The 20,073-nt window shown below is 45.7% G+C and overlaps 1 protein-coding gene across 2 annotated transcripts in view; it reads right to left on the reverse strand.

The window, feature by feature from the left end:
* Positions 1–2,075: 2,075 nt before the first annotated feature.
* LOC122383755 (G-protein coupled receptor moody-like) overlaps positions 2,076–20,073 on the reverse strand; it is a 41,741-nt gene continuing 23,743 nt past the window's right edge. For both annotated transcript variants that reach the window (XM_043370503.1, XM_043370502.1), the window contains 8 exons: positions 18,427–18,567; positions 16,974–17,133; positions 16,501–16,514; positions 15,899–16,026; positions 13,911–14,064; positions 11,214–11,413; positions 10,725–10,874; positions 2,076–4,844 (listed from right to left, as the gene is read on the reverse strand). In XM_043370503.1, coding sequence (XP_043226438.1) covers positions 4,705–4,844; positions 10,725–10,874; positions 11,214–11,413; positions 13,911–14,064; positions 15,899–16,026; positions 16,501–16,514; positions 16,974–17,133; positions 18,427–18,567 — 1,087 coding nt within the window. In that variant the 3' untranslated portion in view covers positions 2,076–4,704. The remainder of the gene's footprint in view (positions 4,845–10,724; positions 10,875–11,213; positions 11,414–13,910; positions 14,065–15,898; positions 16,027–16,500; positions 16,515–16,973; positions 17,134–18,426; positions 18,568–20,073) is intronic.

Below are 20,073 nucleotides of genomic sequence, written 5' to 3' on the forward strand. Positions count from 1 at the left end.
ATTCCCGTAATGGTTAAGAGATAGGGACCACGCTGGTCCCACCCTGCAAGTAAAAGGAAGAAATTTCTTGAACACCATAAAGCTGCGGGGGTTGCGACCAGGATAAATGGTGGTTTCTGAGCCTGGCCGCAAACTTGGCTATCTCAACTCAAAGCTAATGTTAAGGTGGGAGGGTCCCTTTAACTCCTCCTATCCCTTCAATTTGGCATTAGGACCAACTCAGGATTGTTCCCGAAGGTAACCGATGAACAATTTTATCTGAACTATAACAGCAACTTTTATATGTATATGTATACATATACATACAAATACCATGTATATGTATACATGGTGTCAAAACAACGTTTTATACATTAACTATATTCCAGCTGAACAACAATATTTACAACAACAACAACTTTTCTGCACTAGGTAAGTGCAAAAGCTACAGCAAAACAAATTCTTTTTCCAGGCTTGGGCCAAATTTGCCCTTGGTGGCCAAAGTTGCACGAAACTACGGTACGCTTCTACAGCAAGCAAATCTTGTCTCGATGTTCTTCTCACGCAGATGTCGCGACGAGCATCCTTCCTCGACCTCAGCTGTAGGTGACGCTGCGTACGAGTCCGTCCACAGCCTGCACATTTTATTTGTCCGCAGTTGGGCATACCAACAGTAAACACAGGCTCTATAGGTATGTACGTTGCCTACTGCCAGGCATATGTTTTTTCATACATATTTTGAAGTTCTAAGCCAGCGAGACCAAAAACATGCCTATAAGCTCGTATAATGTCTGCAAGCATGGGAGAAGAAGAGTCGTGAAACCCAGCAAGGCTCCTTACGTCCATATCATCAACGCCAACACACTTAGCTTACTCCGTTCATACATCAATGCATTATTGTTGTTTTTATCTACATAACCCGCGCCCGGCTGGGGGTCCTGGATTTCCACGCCCTGCTGGGGGGGGGGGGGGTGTTTGAACATCCCCCCCTTCTAGCTCGGCTCCTGGGCCACGTAGCGATACGCGGAAGGCGGCGTTCGAAAGAGCGTCAAAAATAAAGAGGAATTTACTTCGGTCAATTTTTTGGTCAGGTCAAATGTCAGGTCACCAGAGGTCATTGAAGGCAAAATTTCGCCGATTTCCGGGTCGAATGTCGAAAATTTCCAAGAAGCCAACGCATAACTCGGGAACCAATAGAGCTACAGCGCCGCGGAAAAGCGCATTCGATAGCCCTATTAACGCCCTTTCTGAGTAATTTCCTAAGATTTGACCTAACGTCAACGGTTTTGCCTGCAGGGGGCAAAACTGCAAAAATAACCGATTTTTTCGGAAACAGTTTTTCTGCAATAACTTTTGCCCCAAGCCTTGTACGAACTTACTTTTATCGGCATCGTGTTCCTCTCGTCAAGACGCATCGAATGAACTATAACTTGACCTTGATAGGTCAAGTTGAAAATTTGACCTCAGGTCAAGGTCATGACCTGACCGGAAAGGGTCATGTTGCATATCAGTCGATCCGTATCGTCGAGCTGAACACATCTAAGGCGTTTTCATCGCTCTAGCATGCCTCTATCAAAAGTTATTTGCGAAAAACTGTTAGATACCATTCGTGACCTAAGATGACCTCAGGGCATAAACAGGGGTCACGGACACAATTTTCATGTTCAGTGTGTCTAAACCACTTGTAATTCAGTGTTTGGGAGTGTTTATAATGTCTTTCCTCCAAAAGAGGCGCATTTCAATTTTCTCCCATTGACTTATAATGGGGAGGTCGCAAAATTGACCTGACCTTAGGTCATCGATATCAAAATTCTGGGATATACATTTTGTACATGCTATTACTCTTAGCAATCGCTGAAAGTTTCAAAGCGATCGGTCACTCGGTGTAGCTATGACAGACATTGAAACTTTTTATGAGGTGAGGTCACTTCAAGTGACCTGGTGACCTGACCTTGTGAAATTTTCACAACATGTGTAGAATTGATGCATGATAAGTTGTACCAAAAACGGCGGCGCTCCGCGCCGCCGTTTTTGAGATATTCACGAAAAACCACAAGGGGGGTGTTCAAACACCCCCAGCAGGGCGCGGGATAACTTCGAAGTCTTCTTCTGTTCATTGTGCACGAAGAATGACTGAGCCTCATAGGAAAGCATAGTAGGTATATCATGGTAAATCTTCATTTCATAGTCGACAAAGCAAAGTAAAAATAAACGATTAAAAAACGATTAAAGAGCATGGTAAAGACAGCACTAAGCACTAACGGCACTGTAGGCACTAGAGCACTTCATGGGCCGGATAAATCCGTTATCCACGGATAAATCCGCGGACCGGATAGGATTGGATTCTAAATTTGTTAACCCTCGCCCATGTAGGGGGGGGGGGTTGGTGCAACCCCCCCCCTGAGGTTTTTCGGAAATAGTGCAAAAACGGCGGCGCGCAGCGCCGCCAAATTTTGGGTACCTTATGGGGCAAGCCTTGCGCATCTTTTGATAAAAAAAAATTTGACCGGGTCATGTCAGGTCATGGAGTTATGACGTCACAAAGGGAACAGCCTCCGGCCGGATTTTCACAAACTGAGTGCCAACGCCCGAGGTTTCCTGCCGGTGGTACGGACATCGGTTGATGGATCGTGATGAAACTTCCCATGCATGTTGGGGCAAGTATTGGCTATCATATGGTATAAGAAACTTGACCGGGTCAGGTCAGGTCACGGAGCTATGACGTCACAAGAGGAACAGCGTCCGGTACTATTTTTGAAAAGCGCCCGAACCACTATTTTGCTAATTCTTGTCACCTCAATGGGAATATGCAGCAATATTAGCTTCTATAGGGAGCAAATGGACATCCCAAATCCAAAAATACAATCAGATTTCAAAAATTTAAATTTTGATTTTTCGAATTTCTGCCGCCGACTGTGACCTTGCCGACTTCCGGCGCTCCCAACGCGCCATTTTTAGAGCTAGGGAAACGAAATACATACCAAACGATAGAGAATTGATCAAGGAACACGATAGTGAAGGTTTCAAGTCGATATCGCCCACCGTTTTGCCGCAATCGCCGCGGAAAATTTGAAAAAGTCTATTTTTCCGAAAATTTGACCTTTGACCGGTCAAAAGTAGGTCAAATGTTGACCTAGGACCAAAAAATATACCACCAATCGCGAGATCTCGTTGACAGCAATCCGTTGGTTTTTTCCGCTAAGCTCTACGACGCTCCGTTTTCAAACGCCAAGGGGGGGGTCGCACCAACCCCCCCTGCATGGGCGAAGGTGGCAGATCGCCGTTTACGGGCGAGGGTTAAAAAAGAACGGATATGGGCGGGCCGGATTTGGGAATTGAAGGTTGAACCCGGATCAAAACGGATCAAAATTTTAACATTCAACATTGAAGTTAAAAATTAATCTAATGTGTTAAGGGGCAGCAGAGGTTTGATTAAAGTAATAGGCATCATTTTATGACACTCACTTGTCACAAGACTTGTCTTCAAGTGAATAATGTATGCAATGTATGCATGGTTTTTGGAACCATGATGGTCTATGAGATGTATGGCTGTCTGGTCCCTTAGATTGAATTTGTTAGTCCAGTTTTGGGTGAAACCAGTTATTGGTGAAACGGATTATTACGGATATTTTTTTGAAGTTTGGCTGCAATACGGGCCAATCGGTGGGCCGGATTCTGATATTCAAAGAAAGGCGGATAATGGGCGGATCTGGATATGACTTGCCGGATATGGGCCGGGCCGGATCCTAAAAAGCCTATCCGTGAAGTGCTCTAGTAGGCACCTCTTGTATGATGTCCTCGTCTGGGCCTGCACACTCATCAGACAACGCTGATTGTTTATAAAATCTGATGGTCAATAGTTGCAAACCAAAATGATAATTAAAATATAAATATTTTTGTATTTCATATAAAATACAAATCTTACATAAAATACAAGAAGATTTAAATTTTAATTACCATTTTGGTTTGCAACTATTGGCCATCAGATTTTATCAATATGTCTAACAATACTAAACACTGATTGTCATAACACGCATCCCTCTAAACGAATCTCACTCGATATATCCTAATTACACCAAGCACAGATATCACATAGCGGTATCAGCATTTTGTTGTCGACGGGTTCGCCATTCCTTCTGCAATTTGTTGTTCATTATCAACACACAATACACATCAACTTTAAAAGCAAGCGATGGGCGGAAAATGACGCAACGTATAAACCAAACTCACTACTCAGCATCAAAACTTGTGCATACTGAGCGGAAATGTGAAACATTTTTCAATGCCCGCATAAATGCCGCCATAGCGTGTTTGCCTATCGACAATAAGCAGTGCATGCTCGCCCTGCTTTTAGTTCTTATTCAATGAGAAACGCAAAAATAGTTTCTCGTACACACTCAACTCAGCGATTAACATTCACCCTCGCAAACGCAATCACTTTGCCAGTCAGCAATGGGCGTTCCAGTCCAACAATCACGCATTTTTAAGTAACCCCTTGATCGCTCCGATGACACTCGCGATCAGTGACGTGATAGTGACCAGTAGTGACGTCACCCCGTTGTGTGTCAGCGTTTGCTGGCGTTCTGTGCCACCTGGTGCTCGCATTGTCTGTCCTCTCACTAAGCTCCAACTCCTCTGTCCTCCAGCTGTGGTCCAGCTCGGAGGTGACGCCATCGACACACCCGGAACTCGACCGGAAGTAGCCCACTTCCGGCCGGATGTCGCTCACTTCCGGTTGTCTTTGGGGTCGGGAAACACGTCCGGCAGCTCCTCCATGGCTGTGCCGCCGGACACGCTGTCGTTGGAGACCTGGGACATGTAGGTACGCGAGCCCATCACCCCGTCGCGCGACTTGCTTTCCTTCGCTGCAATCGACACAGAGGTGAACACTGTCAGAGTACTGTTAACGATACAGGGATAGCAGTTTAACTGGCGAGTCATTTTACCATGTGTGTGTTGGATAATTGTTAAGAATGCTGGAATGCAGCGTTACATTAACGACTGCGTAAATATTGAATCGACCAAAGAGCCTACGAGGCATGGAGTCTGTTTCGATGTACTCGATGGGACGGTGTCTAGCATTTCGGCTGTAACTGTCCCAGGGGCGTAGCCAAGGGGGGCCATAGGGGCCATGCCTTCCCCCCCTGGAGCCCAAAAGGGCCCCCATCGTGGTGTCATAAGTACGGTAAGGGGCACAATAAAAGTAGCTTAAGGGCCCCTCGGGGCACTCCACTGGGTTCGCGGGGGCCTTTCGGGCCTGAGACCTTGCCGCTAGGGCCCTCTGGGCTCTCTTCATTGGTTATAAAAGGGCCCTTCGGGCCTGAGGCTTTGCCACTGGCCACTGGGCCCCTCGGCGCCCTCTCCATTGGGTTCGCAGGGGCCCTTCGTAATTTTAAGGTAGTTAAACAAATAACTACGTCATGAAATTAAAAAAAAGTTGGGCCCCTTCGCTCACATGGGCCCCTTTCGGTCTGATTGGCCCCCCTGAGGAAAATCCTAGCTACGCGCCTGGCCCTGTCAGGCGTTCAGGGGCCCCTTGGGGTCCTTTACATGCTCAGAGAGTTTTCCTGTAGATCAGAGGACCCGTCACGCGCGCTCAGAGGCCTCTTCATGCACTTAGAGGGCCCTGTCGTGTACTCAGAGAGCCTTTCTGTGGCTTAGAGGGCCCCGTGAAGCGATCAGGGGGCCCTCCATGCGCTCAGGGGTCCCTGTCGTGTATTCAGAGGGTTTTTTGTTTCTTAGAGTGCCCTCGTCAAGTTATCAGGGCTTACGAGGCTCTCATGGGCTGTAGGGGCCTTTGGCGGTCTGAAGGACCCTCATCCGACCTACGGGGCCCTCAAGACCGCCTTCAGAACCGGCTGAGCGACTCTATCAAGCTATTCGTGGGCTTATCTAGCAGGGACCCATCAACTGCTTGCCCCTCATTTCTAACATTTTTTTTCATTTTTGATACTTTTTTTAATTTATTTGGGCCCCCTCCAAAAAAATTGTGGACGAAATCCGATGACTTTTTGGATTTTGAGGGGTTTACCTTGGGCCCCTGTAAGTTTGGCCCCCTCCTGGAGGAAACCCTGGCTACGCCCCTGTTACTGTCCTGTCTTATAAAAAAGTGAAATGTATGCATCATACACGATGACCAGTTCACAAAGTCCCGATACTTGCTGAAAGCACTCTGCTTCATAGTGCGCTTTGATGTGGCTACTTCCGAATCCAATGCGCCCCGCTACTACATAGCACGCATCAATATGCAGAAAAATTGCATAAATAAGTTATGGGCTGAGTCATGACTGTTTTGAGCCTGCATTGTCTGACCTGAATATCTAATCAGTTTTATCGACGCAACAAAAAAACGCCATAGGCTAAAAAGCTCTTTTGACACAATATTGTTCTTTTCTTCGTTGATTTAACCTTCGCCCCAGTGGGGGGGGGGGCATATGTTACCACCCTGTCGCGTTTTTTTCGTATAAATAAAAAACCGCGGCGCGTAGCGCCGCGCCGCTTCGGGTAGCTTTTGGTACATCAATTTTGGACAACGTGTGAAATTTTTGACCCCAGGTCATGTCAGGTCAGGTCACTAGATCAAGTTAACTGACCAAGCCTAAAAAAAAGTTTGCAATCATGTCCAGCCTGCAGTGTTTGTCAGAGAGGTTTCAAACTTGGTGGATTACATGATGTTATGAGTGCCTACAATTTGTATATCTCGGATTTTTTATATGCGTGACCTAAGGTCAGTAGCGTGACCTTTCCATTATAAGTCAATGGAGAAAAACGAAAATGCCTCTAGATCCGTGTGTACGCATAGGAACAGTCCAACTATTTCAGGATAACAATGATTTGGACCACCCGTGACGACCAAGGTGTCGTTTTTGCTGAGAGCCTCTTGAAAGGTCATCCGAGGTCATTTGAGGCTACAAACAGTTTTTTGCCAATAACTCTCGATTGGAAAGAGATAGAACGCTGGGGTTGGCCTCATTGTGTTTGTCTTGCCGAGACGCATCGACTGATATGCAACATGACCTTTTCCGGTCAGGTCATGACCTTGACTTGAGGTCAAATTTTGAAGTTGACCTTTCAAGGTCAAATTATAGTTCATTCGACGCGTCTCGGCAAGAGGAACACGATTCTGGCATTAGAAATGACCTAGCTTTTTTTAGTCAAAAGTTATTGTCGAAAAACACTTTTCATGAAAACAGCTATTTTTGGAGTTTTTGCCCTCTGGAGGCTAAACCGTTGACCTGAGGTCATTTTTTATGATGACCTTATCAAAAAAAGAGTTCAAAAGCTATCGATTGCTTTTCCCAGCGTTTTTCTAGCTACCATAGTTCCTGAGATAATGGCATGTTTTTTGAAAAATATAATGACAATTCGCAAATTTTGACCTTTGATGACCTCTGGTGACCCCAATATTGCTCTAAGATGAAAAATGACGGAAATACTTTCAAACGTACGCATCAAGAGCTATCGACTGCTTTTTACCGCGTCTTTCTAGCCCTCTTAGTTTTTTGAGTTAGAGGTGGGTGGTAACATGTGCCCCCCCCCCCCCCCCACTAGGGCGAAGTTGGCGGAGACCGCCACTGGGGCGCGGGTTAAAATGCAGATGAGAATGTTGTTTACCGTAAAAGAATTCCTTGCAAAAGTCAGCTAAAAGTTTGGACGAGAACTTTGATATGAGTGGAAGCTAGCAAACAATGAACTTATTTATTATTTCACATATGCGCACAAAAGAAAATAATAAAACGTTTGCAGTGTGTGCCATTATCTAATAAGCCTAAACGAAAAAAAGACCAGCGCGCTAGCGCCATTTCGATTCCGTTAGATGGATATTTTCCGATGAAGCGAAGCACGAAAGCAATTATGCTCGAAACTATGCTGGTACCAACACAAAAAGAAAGACAGACAGTAATTGAAATTAACAACCATTCCTCAAAAATGCTGGCGAAAAACTTAAAACGAGAACGGCCGGTGGATGTTGGTGGATGTTTGCATAGAGATCTTATATACATATAAGATCTCTATGGATGTTTGTCCATCTTTTGGCGTCACTAGTGCAGCTTTCATATAGGATTAGCCGCGTTAACAAGCAAGACAACATGTTGGGTCAGTACTTTCCAACGAACTCTGGCCTATTTATGCCCGTCAAACAAAAGGGAAGCAGCATGGATGCTCGACACCGACAGCTATTAGTTCGCACAGATTAAAGTAACAGCAATGGTTTGCCTATGCGCCATGCGTAACTATAAAAGATTTCCACTTCTTTTAACCATATATCGAATGGAATGCAATCTTAAGCCAATCGTTAAGGGTTTCGGTATACTATTTCTGGCTTTAGGCATTTCATGAGTGACAGTCACAAAATAACGTTAACAAGGAACAATCAATTTACGTGGTCCCCGACGTCACTCGTCACAAAAAACGGATGGCTGTGGTCGATTTGACGGCGGATAGGGAGCGAGCAGATAGCAGCACGTGATACGTGACCGTGACCGTGCTGAAGTATTCCAAACGTGTTATATTGATAGTGGCATATATTCAGACCGGCATCAGCGAACTAAGATCAACCAAAAGCTGATTCCGACCACGTTCAATTAATTGATTCAATAAGTTAATTAATTGAATCAAAATAATTTAATTAATTAAACTACCACGGACCACCCAAGTGTTTGACAGTAACCACGCGGGCTTACTGTCATACCCATTCAAATCATCGCGTGCCGTTTATCGACATAGTGGTACCCAATTCCCAAATATTCTTTACAATTTAACCCGCGAGTTGCTGGGGGGGGGCGTTAAACGCCCCCACTTTTTTTCGCCGGGCCATAGCATAAAAACGGCGCGCCGCAGGCGCGCCAAATTTTGGGTACCTGTAGGGAATTGATTTAAGTTTATTGTGACAAAGTTTTAAAAAAGATCAGTCATAAATTTTTTGAGATATCGAGGTTTTAGTGACGTCATGATTTCTGAGTTTTCGACCAAAAACGGCGTATGTTCAAAAAATCATATAAAATCACAGAATAGACATACAGACATGCCGTAAACGCCATTAGACTGCCAATACCATGATCAATCAAATGGCTATCTTCGATTATTGATTATCGTTCCGCATTTTCCAAAATCTTGAACTGAATCTTGGCAATTTCTCGTGACCGCTTCACGACCATGATACATGCATTTCTTAAATTGAACTTTTTGAGCCAAACACGTACACATATGATAAAATGAATGTCACCATCGTGTTCTACGCCCCAAATTACCCATAAAACATGTGTCACAGGCTGCGAATATCAGTCTTTATTTTCGGGGATATGTCCCTGCCCGGTTGACCTGACCTTGACCCTGACCTATGATTGACTGACCCCTACATGGAGCTGACACTCTTGTAGGCTTTATATGATGGATTGTGCACCGTTTTGACAGAGTTTATGACGAGAGGCGCCCATTGCGAAGTCCTGAAGTCCATGCTACTGAAAGCCCGATTTCAGGTGTTTGACCTGACCTTGACCCGACCTGTGACCTCAAAATTCAACTTTAAAGTACTCATCTGAAGCGTCTCGTCGCGCTCTTTCGTTTGCCGCCTCGTGCGTTTCGCTGCGCCTATTGGTTCTCGAGTTATCGGCTGGGGGCGTTTAACGCCCCCCCCCCAGCAAACGGTGGGTGGCGAAATACCCCAGCAACTGCCGGGTTAACAATATAGCAAATGGTGACAGGAGTCAAGAGTGCTAAGTTATTCTTTGCCTTCTTGGATCGGTTGAGTTTTTTTTTTAGTTCGTTCCTTCAATTCTGTATTATGAGGTAACTCAAATACCCTGACCTTCCAGGTGTTTTACATGATGTATGTAGGTACTTATGAATCTGGGAATTGAGCATTAAAATAAGGCAAGGACTCCAAATGTACGAGTCAAACAGCCCGATATTTTCATTCATTTTGATGCGGCTCAGATATTTCCCCGCCCACGGTTATACCACGCAGGCCCATTGGCTCCGTCATAAGTTACGTTCAAGTTCAATGTGCATGCACTGAAAGTCTTGAAACCAATGAATGTAAGCGCAGTCCGGTTATTGAGCAGCTGACAGCCAAAAACGTTCACAAGACACACGGCGACACTCCTGCCACCTGCTGGCGTTTTCCGGCGGCGACAGCTGCTTTCCCAGGGAGATTCGAGCCAGTCGGGCCGACAACCGAAATGTTCCGGCCCTGGAAACTGGGACAGAGGCATACACTCTGCACGGCATACCTAAAACACCGAGCATTTTATCATACAACCAAGGCGACTGAGCAGTGTTAGCAGTAAATCTGACATTTTTTTTTTAGAAAACTTTATGAGTCTTCCGTGAATTTGTTCTGTGAACAACATGTTCTGTCGTCGTTGGAAAGCAGCAGTGAGCGCCAATGCGGCTCGAACCACGGGATCGCGAAAAGACGTAACGTAAGCGTAAAAAGAAGCACATACATCTTGTTCCATACACATCTGAGTGGATTATTTTATCAGTTGTTTTATTGTCGCGTAACTTTTAGTATACTGAATAAGTTATGCTTGACATCCATCAGCGTGTTATTGGATTTTGTCGAAGTAACTAGCTTCCCGTTGAAACCATAACAGCAATACGAATCTGCAGAACTACAACAAGACACATAAGGTGCCAACTGCTTTCTATCTCCTTCGAACTTGACTTTAGAGCTCAAACTAACCATCCCCACCAAGGCGCCCCTCTGCTTTCTGTCTGTGAGCCCGCGACAGTCAACTCACACTGCATGGAACTGTCCGAGAAGAGGCGAGGGCGGCGGCAGAACAGCACCGTCTTGTACGCCTGTCGGTACTGCTTGCTCATGATGACGTAGATAATGGGGTTGACACAGGCGGAGAAGTAGCACAATATGTAGCCCAGGATGTGCAGACCTGTAATGAAACGGGCACGAGTTTACTTGAAAGAAACGGACAGCACTTGTTCAGCTAGGATGTTTCGTGGAAATGGTCTGATGAGTTTTAATGAATTATTCATCGTTGAATTTGCTCCACAATTAGCGTGTGATGAATGGCACACATTTAGCATTCGGTTTCATCACTTATGTATTTAATGGAACTTTTGCAGATTACAAGGCTAGAGCCGAAACATTAATTTCATTCAGGATATTTGAACATGACATAATAAAATCCACATTGAATGCCAAACATTTTAGTCAAGATTTCAGCACAGTTGAAGCTCACACAAACATTTTACTACGGAGCATGTCATACCTGGGTACTTGACGAACGGATCTTTGATCTTGGATACGGTGACGGGCAGGTAGCAAAGCAGGAACGTCAGGAAGATCACCAGCGACATCCTGGTGATGCGCATCTCGTTTTTGCGCCGGCGCTCCTCCCTGGATTTCTTCTGCTGGGTGGTTTCCTTGACACCGGCCTTCACGCTGTGGCGACGCATTCTGCGGTCCGACCTGGATTGGGCGGGGGGGGGGGGGCGATCGATAAGTCGATTAATTTTGTTTTTATTGTCGTCATCATTCCCTCTAACTGGCAAAATGTCTCCGGTGTACGAGAGGCTACTGTTTGTTGCCTTCCCTATGATACCGGTTGTGATGTGAGGCCCTTGGTGGGCAGGTTAGGACGATAGTCGATAGGACGGGCGGCGCCGGGAATCGAACCCGGTTCCTCCCAAACTGACGCCTTACCAGGAATTAGAGGTGGCAAAAGATGAAAATTTTGGGAACCAGACTCGAACCAGACCCGGCTGGACATTTCTGGAACCATTCGGACCCGGTCTTAGTTGGAATCGGAACCAGTTGGACCCGTTCCCCAAAAGTCAATTAATACAAAGTACTTGTAGTCATCATTAGTTGCATCATGTAAAACAGCGTATTTCCAATTGGGAATACTCATGAGCTACTGTGTGCAAAAACACATTCACCAAATTCACTTCATATTTTGCAATAATGTGTAGTGTGCAAGATGTATAGTTTATGGTAGGACCCGGTTGAACCCGTCAGAAAATTTCCAGGAACCGGTCTGGACCCATATAGGTCCAGGCTGGTTCTTTGGACCGGGTCCTCGGGTCCACATTTTGCCACCTCTACCAGGAACTGTATCATCGTCTTCGCAAAAGCTCTGAATGTGGTTAGCTTGGCTCGTAAAGTAAAAGGTATTGCTCTGGAAGTGGGGAATGTAACTATTTTGATCCGTAGTGATCATACTGGAAAATAGGCAAGCTATTGTCGCAGACAGTTGCATTTTGACTCATGTAAGCTCGACGGGAGTCTGAGAGCTAATCCGAATGCTGCTCATTCTTCATGCTTGTGGTCGGAGGGAGTGCACACGATTGCTGGAATCAGCTAGAGTTACATATTCAGGCAATAAACCTGTTAATATTTCTTATTTTTTACTGCAGGAAAATAAATATCGCGAACGGTTAGGTAATTGTATAATCTAATTAACTATAGTTCTTTTTTCAAAAGGACGCTGCCTCCAAGTCCATTATCGAAGCTATCACGTGAGTTTTGGCAGCTTCAGCGTCTGGCCAAGAATTTCTGACCGAAAAAATATTCGGTTTCAATTTTTTCACGGTAAATACCTGGAAATGGGTAAGAAATGGCACAGGATTTTATCGCAAACGGACAACAGTAGCGGTATTTTTAAACATCGCAGCAACTATAAAAAAAAAATAGGCATATCTCGGGGCGTTCAAGCCCTGGACCCACTTGTGAAAGTGGGACATTGTGACCTGGAAATTGTGTCTTAAAAAATAGCATGCTATGATGACGTCACTGGTGGCAGCAGGCACCCAATGTCCGTACAATGGGACGAAGTGTCGACGAATTTGGGGGAAACTTTGTTTTTCACTGTTGCGAGGTTATAATCGAGTAAGCGGTTCCGTCCATGTTATTAACACGTCACATTGCAATACAACTTCGATAGCATGACGTCACCACTGTTCTGATATCTAGTCAGAACAGAGCACGTATAACAGTATTTCAGTATTTCACATGTATGCGTGGAAAGGGTATAATTAATCAGCAGTCAATGCCAGCGCAAGATGTTGCTCCGCGAATAGGACTGCATCAAGTGATGCAGACCTACATATTTCCACACTATTTCAGTACATTTTGCCACAGATATATGTTTAAACATATATATGTGGCAACTGGCAAAATAAACTGAAACAGCGAGGTCAGCTACTCAATTGGGTCGTAGACCTCTGGCCACTCCAAGGCCTCGGTTTTTGCTTCCTTTCCTGCATTCCATCACTTTGACTGCTCCGCGCTGGGCATTGGTCCCATCAATCCTATTTCAGTGCTGTAAATATGCGATACACGCAATGCTAGATGCGCCGCTGATTTACTACTCACTGGCAGTCGCCAGTCAAAGCTTCTTTTTCCTCTGGGAACAGATACACGATCATAGATACGACCAAGATATTTCGCTAGCCGGGTGACGCATATCGGAATCGGAGCGATTTGCGGAAAGGAAGGTCCCTCACCCTGGCACTGCTATCACGCGTTGCTGATAGCGTCCTTCAGTGTGGACCGTGTGGACTAAATAAGTGTTTTATGTAAGCATGTTAGGCAATCCTCTGACATAGCAACTTCAGGAAAGCCGATACTGGAAAACGAAAAACAATATGACGCAAACCCACTGCAGGAGCTCGTTATTAGTTCAGTATATATGCTAAGCAAATAATTATTTTTATGGCTTTTCCGTAGATCATACACTTGAGCTAGACAGTATGGTTGTTGAGATAACAAACACTTGCTCGTTATTTATTTTAAGTTGTCCTTCAACAAATAAACTTAATTCCGAAGCTGGCCATGGCGCTCTTTTCTCCGAACTAAATCGGCCGCACAAGACGATACATTGATATGATTGTGATGACTATGGTGAGCAACAATAATAGCAAGATATCCACAAGATAGTTACCTACTGACGAGAGAGCCTACTCACAATACGATGACGAGGAAGATGCCCACGTAGCAGATGACGATGGCAATGCAGGGGATCAGGAAACCGATCAGAAAGAGCGCCTTTTTAGCCGAGTTTCCGTTGGCATCACGGACCACCGTGCACGTCATCAGAAGAGGGTGGTAGCCGAACCGACCTGACGGTGAAAGGCGTCATTCAGACATCAGTCAAACATTGGTCACAGGCCAGCATTCAGTCTTCGGACAAACAACGGTCTTCAGTTAGACAGAGATCGTCGTCAGGGTATCAATATCCTGGATGTATGAATTCAAGTACTCCCCACACTCTCATTTATGTAGTCCCGTAAACATTTAATTGTGAATGGGTCGAGTAGGAGGAAAGCCCCTTATCTTTCCAGCAGTGAAAGTCAGATGCAGCTTTGGTGCTGAATTGACGTCGACGGCCCTTCAACAACAACTGAGTCAAACAGGGTATTTATAGGGCTGAGCTGTGTCCAATTTAGAAGCGTTATTAGCTACGAATGGCATTTGTTGACGAAATAGAGACTCTTGTAGAGTTCCCCTTCATTTGTAGCTAAAACTGTCATCCTTTGAACCCAAACTACCTGTGTCGAAGGATTGCTGCTAACCCGCGCGGGGCTGGGGTCTCCAGCCGAACGCGCGGGGCTGGGGGGGGGGGTAAATTTTACCCCCCCCCCCTGTTATCTCCCGAACTAACGGTCCGATTTGGAAAATTCAAACGCCAATCGAAAGCTCTCATCACGAACTACTAAAAACATGTACTTAATTTAAAGTTTGAGGTCAAGGTCAAGGTCATGTCAAGGGTACAAATTGCAAGTTTCTACAGTATCGGCCTTGCACCGTAGTTGCCGAAGAATGGAGTCATGGACTGAGACTGATCGCCCAAAACGTGTTCTTAGGCTACCAAGACAATATTCGTTGCATACAATATCATTCAGAGGTCAAGGTCAAGGTCAGGTCAGGTCAGGTCAGGTCACCAAAAAACAAAATATAGAAAAGGGCATGTGCGACACATGTTTTATGGGTCATTTTACTCATATAATTCAATAGGCACACTCAATAAGTGATATGGACCACCTCTGGATGAATTTCAGGTCGAGGTCAGGTCAAGATCAGGTCAAGTGAGGTCAAATTTTGAAGTTGGTTGTTAAGGCCTAAAAAGATGTCTATCTGATGCAGTTTTTCACGGCGAATCGAATGGTGCTATTTTTGTTTCCGTACGAGGTCTAGAACTTCCAAAAAAGTCATTTTTCAAAAAATTTGTGTGTCGTGACGTCATAAAATTTTGAATAACTCCCACATTTTTGAACCGATTCTTCTAAAATTTGGTATGTAGGTGCACATAGACCACTTCTCTGACATATATTCCGGTTTTTACGATAGACTCAAAATTTTGGATTTTATAATGATTTTCCCAAAAAAGTCAGTTTTTTGAAAAAAAAATTTAGGCCAAAATCCAAAATTTTCAAAAAACTGAGATAGCCATTTGATAGACAACGTAAAATTACGTATAACCTTTTTTGTTACGTCTTGATTTCTTTAACAATGAAGATGTTAGCGGCGTTTGAACTTTTGCCGTTTTTGAGGCGAAAATGACGAACATGACGTCACTAAAACGTCAATTTCTCAAAAATTTTCCGACGGATTTCGCTCAAATTTTCAGGGAACGTGTCAAATTGATGTAAGAAAAGGTACTGAAAGTTTGGCGGCGCTGCGCGCCGCCGTTTTTGAGATATCGCAAAAATTCGCGAGGGGGGTAAAATTTACCCCCCCAGCCCCGCGCGGGTTAAGTAATGTTAATCTTCCAACTCAATCCCCACCCCCGACCGAAAAAAAAGTAACTAGCAAGCATCCAGATATTGGACTCGTGCTTGACGCCTCCCCGGCCTGAAGCCCTCCGTTGGCTGAGTAAAGGCCGATCACCGACTGCACTGGTGGCAGTTTCTGCTTCAGGAACCACCTGCCTATCAGCGAGCGCCGAGCACTCACCCCACTGTCCGGCCAGGGTCGGCACCAGCATGCCGAAGCTGTAGCCCCAGATGAAGAGGATCTGCACCACCACCCAGCGCCGCTCGTAGATCTTGTTGTACACGTTGTTGAAGGCGATCATCACGAACCTTGAGTGAAAGCGGCGTGGCTCAACGGACTCTTGGAATTTACGCCCACATGATTAGTTGTCGCGTATCCATATAGAGTATAGTACTGGTACGCAATATTCACAGAACAACTTATAAAATTCGTGGAAAGCGTGGATGATATTCGTGCAGAAGAATGTATTTTCAAAGTAAAAATTGATTGAAACATGCGATGCAAGCTTTTTTACCCATTCTCCATTTTCCTATATATAGCACCAGATAATATGCTTTTCTGTGATATACGTTACACTTATCCACCATTTTCACTTAATATAAAACCTTACATCTACCGATATAATAAAAGTTACGTTACCATCATCGCGTCTCTGAATGCAACTGGATCAGTCTATGAAAACTGAAGCATAACGTACGAATTGAAATATCTGGGTATAGTTACGTCCTACCGGCTACATGAACCTCACAAGACCGATACAGATAGACAAAATGTGCCCCTACCTGTTGATGGTTATCTGAAACAAGAAACTTTTTGTTAGACTCGAATTGAATACACATACATACAATAGGTACAATTCAATATTATGGAGCCATAACATTTTCAACTTAACATTCAGGGTGGTCGAGTGATTAATAACTCTCGCAACTCATCTCATTCCCGACATGTACGTGTGCATAATCCTTTTTCGCTGCTCTTGTGTTTCACGCTGAAATTGTTCTTAAAATAGTTACTTGCTGTCGTTTGATCCTGTTAACGACATCAAGGTCTTTTTCCCACATCTGCGCATCCTTTTTCAGAGATATTTTATACCAAGTCCCTTTAATGTCTCGGTCTATGTAGTAAGACTGTAGCCTAGTCGTGTTTCTCGTAAAATGTTTTTGCCCTATACCCCGCTATACTATTTGAAGACCATGCAAAGGCTAAACCAGCCTCTCCCCAGTCCAACCCACACCTTCCTCCAACACTCTCTCACCATGGCGATTGATAGCAGCGAGCAGCCCACGTTCCAGTAGCGCAGTAGAGGGAACAGCACGCAGATGAAACCGTCGCCAAACAGCCACTGGCCGTTAGCGAAGCGCGACACCTCGAATGGCAGCACGAGCAGGCAGAACGAGAAGTCGGCCACGCACAGGCTGCCGGCACGCACACGGCACAATCACAGAGCGTGTCAATAGGGGGTCCCTTTGTGAGGCGGCCGCGCCGCGCCGGAGTGTGATGCCGGCCGGGCCTCGGTGTGTGTGAATGAGGCCCCCAGGCAGCCTGGATGTTACGACCGGCCCGACTCAGAGGCGCAATAAATCAATTGAAATGTAATTCTTGACGGTATGCAAAACAGGCCGAACATTTTAAATGTATATTTGAAATTTTCGTTAGAAATTGAGATTAGAAGGCCGAATATAGGAGTGAAATCAAAGTCAGTAGGCAGTGAATGACTAGCTGAATAGAGACAACGTATGCACAGCTTTACTATGAAGCACTGGCCCAGACTCCAACGCAAAATTACGTAAGTTAGGATTCCAAGAAATCTACCAGTCACCAGCGCGCTCGAAAGGTCTCTTTTTCATGTTGTATCATAATTCGGAACGTATAAGAGAGCAACACTTAGCTAAATCTGGTTTCACATTTCGAAGAAGAGGTAAGCTTCAGAGCAAGTTTTTATTACATCAACTATCTAGAAGCCTCCACTACTCGGCGTTTTTGTACACAAGTCATGTTTCAGCAACGTGACATTTCGGCCAAATCCTCCAAAAATAATCCCTTTAAGACTTGGCAGTGCCTGTGTTCGGGCTCGAAGAAATGCCGTGTCACCATTGGAAGCTGATCGCTGGCCAATGCCGGTTTCCACTGCCCTCCGTCCGCACCGCACCCACGCTCCGAACGCGCACCGTCCGTCTCTGTTTATAGACCGCCTCCAAGCTGGCGTCACGGGCCGTCCTTCACGCCCCCATTGACAGGTCACCGGCACAGAGACAGCGCGCAGAGCGGAGCACACGGCTCAACTGCAGCGGTGCGGCCGCTTTGATACCGCGCTCAGAGGGCAGCGATGTCACGGAGACGATCAGAGACGCAGGGCCGCGTCCGGAACGCTGCACCACTCAGGTTGGCGGTGTTATTGAGAGCCAGCCGGGCAGTCACAGACAGGCAGCCTTGCGTGGCGTCTAACTGGGCCCCGGTGATAGTGCTCGTCTAGGTGGCTTTGAGAGGTCATATCGCTGAAAGGTGCTGGTGAGTGGTCATGTCATCACGACGGTATATTGCAGATAAAACTGTACACCACTGGTATATCCATTAAAGGTGCTAAAAGTTACGATAAGAACTAATCCCCCCTGTGTCATCGCTCACTCTCATAAACTCATGACGTCAGTGAGATCTGATGACGTCACTGAGGACGTCACCTGTGGACAGAGGCAGCTGACGGCGCCCACCTGCAGATGAAGGCGGCTGTGACGTTCCGCACCCTGGGGCACCTCAGCAGAGCCACGATCGTGATGGCGTTGCCGAACAGACCCACGACCATGAAGGTGGCGATGAGCACTGCCGTCAGCGTCATCAGCGAGGGGGAGAACCTGCCGGAGGGGTAGCTGGTTAGCCGTGACTCCTGATCCGAGCTCAGTGCAATCCGCGGCAGGCACCGCTAGACCATAGGCTGGCATTGAGTACATAGTTGTGGGTGTTTGAAAAGTAGTCCCAAAAAGAGTCGGAAGGAATCATACTGCCACTTACAATAGATAAACGTAAATATCCAGGCTTTAGTCAGATACAACTTATTCAAGTGAGCACTGAGTATGTCAACAAGCAGCGATTGTCTCAGTGTAGGTTACAGAAGCACAATAGCATGCAGGCTGCGGTGCCGAGTCTTGTCTGTAGTCAGACTGGTGCTGTAAATGGCAGTAAATCAGCCTCGGCTGTGGGAGACCTCTGCTATCTGCCGACCGCCCCCCCCCCCTCCCGCACTGCCTCCTCCCCTCCCCCATTACCCCCTCTTGTAACAAACACCATGTCGTCCCGCTAAAGGCGTGACAAAGGAGTAGCTGAGGCGCCGTGTGGTCGGTTCCAGGGCTCGGCTGGTAATACAGAGCGTTAGTATACCGGTGCCGACACTGCACTCTGCAGTGTAGTGAGCAAATGAGACCTCCTTAGTCTAATTGTCATGTGAATTTCTGGAATTGGGTCAAATTCATCCGGCACCTAAATCAACAAAATAAAGACGACAAACATCCAAGGTGATAAGGATTTCAGTATGACATGCATCATGCGTTGTAAATTCATATTATGTCAAGACTTGCCTGCGTCACACACAAAGCTCTTCGTAGGTGCGTTTACAACTACTGCTTTATTTTATGGTATCATGTTACATACATGTAGCTGGGTAGAACGGCACTTCTAACAGGCGGTAAATGTATTCAACAGCAGAGGTACGGTAGTATTTTAGGGCGAGTTCCAGCGAAACTGAACAATGTTTCGTGGATGGGAGGGTTTCCCTCGTTAGTGGAAAGGCTAATGAAGAAGGATGAAGAGAAGCGACTGACTAAATGTAGCAATAAGCCGCATCAGGTCAGTGCACCCAGCTGCCCAGTAGTGACCTGACACAAGGCCATTTCGGGTCACAGTTTCGGCTCAATAGCTGAGACAGACCATTTCACGTTGGCTGCTGAAATTCAAAGAGTGATTGAAATACGATCCGAAATACGACGCTCAAGGCTAGAGGCAAGAGCTGCGTAGAAAAGCGTTCGTATCTGAATAAATAGTCTATCCATGCTCACTGCGAGCTGTATCAGCTGGTCTTGGCCGCTACTGCGGTAATGATGGGTCAATGCGTTAAAGATCAGCACAATGCGGATCTACGCTTCATTGAATCTTCGTTCCATTGTTCAACATTTAGCTTTAATTAAGAACAAGAACAGGTGCATTGTCTTTCGTAGCATCTGAACACTTCGTGCAGTAATTGTTGGTTAATTCAGCGGTGAATTGGACTGTTGCTAAGCTCTAAAGACGGTGAAGAACTTCTACAGAGCAAGTGCAGTTCCTAGCGTTCCTAGACCATTTCAGTAATCGTATGCGGTTATTCAGCA

This window comes from Amphibalanus amphitrite, unplaced genomic scaffold (assembly GCF_019059575.1).
Source record: "Amphibalanus amphitrite isolate SeventyFive unplaced genomic scaffold, NRLGWU_Aamphi_draft 000172F_arrow, whole genome shotgun sequence".
NCBI lineage: Eukaryota > Metazoa > Arthropoda > Thecostraca > Balanomorpha > Balanidae > Amphibalanus > Amphibalanus amphitrite.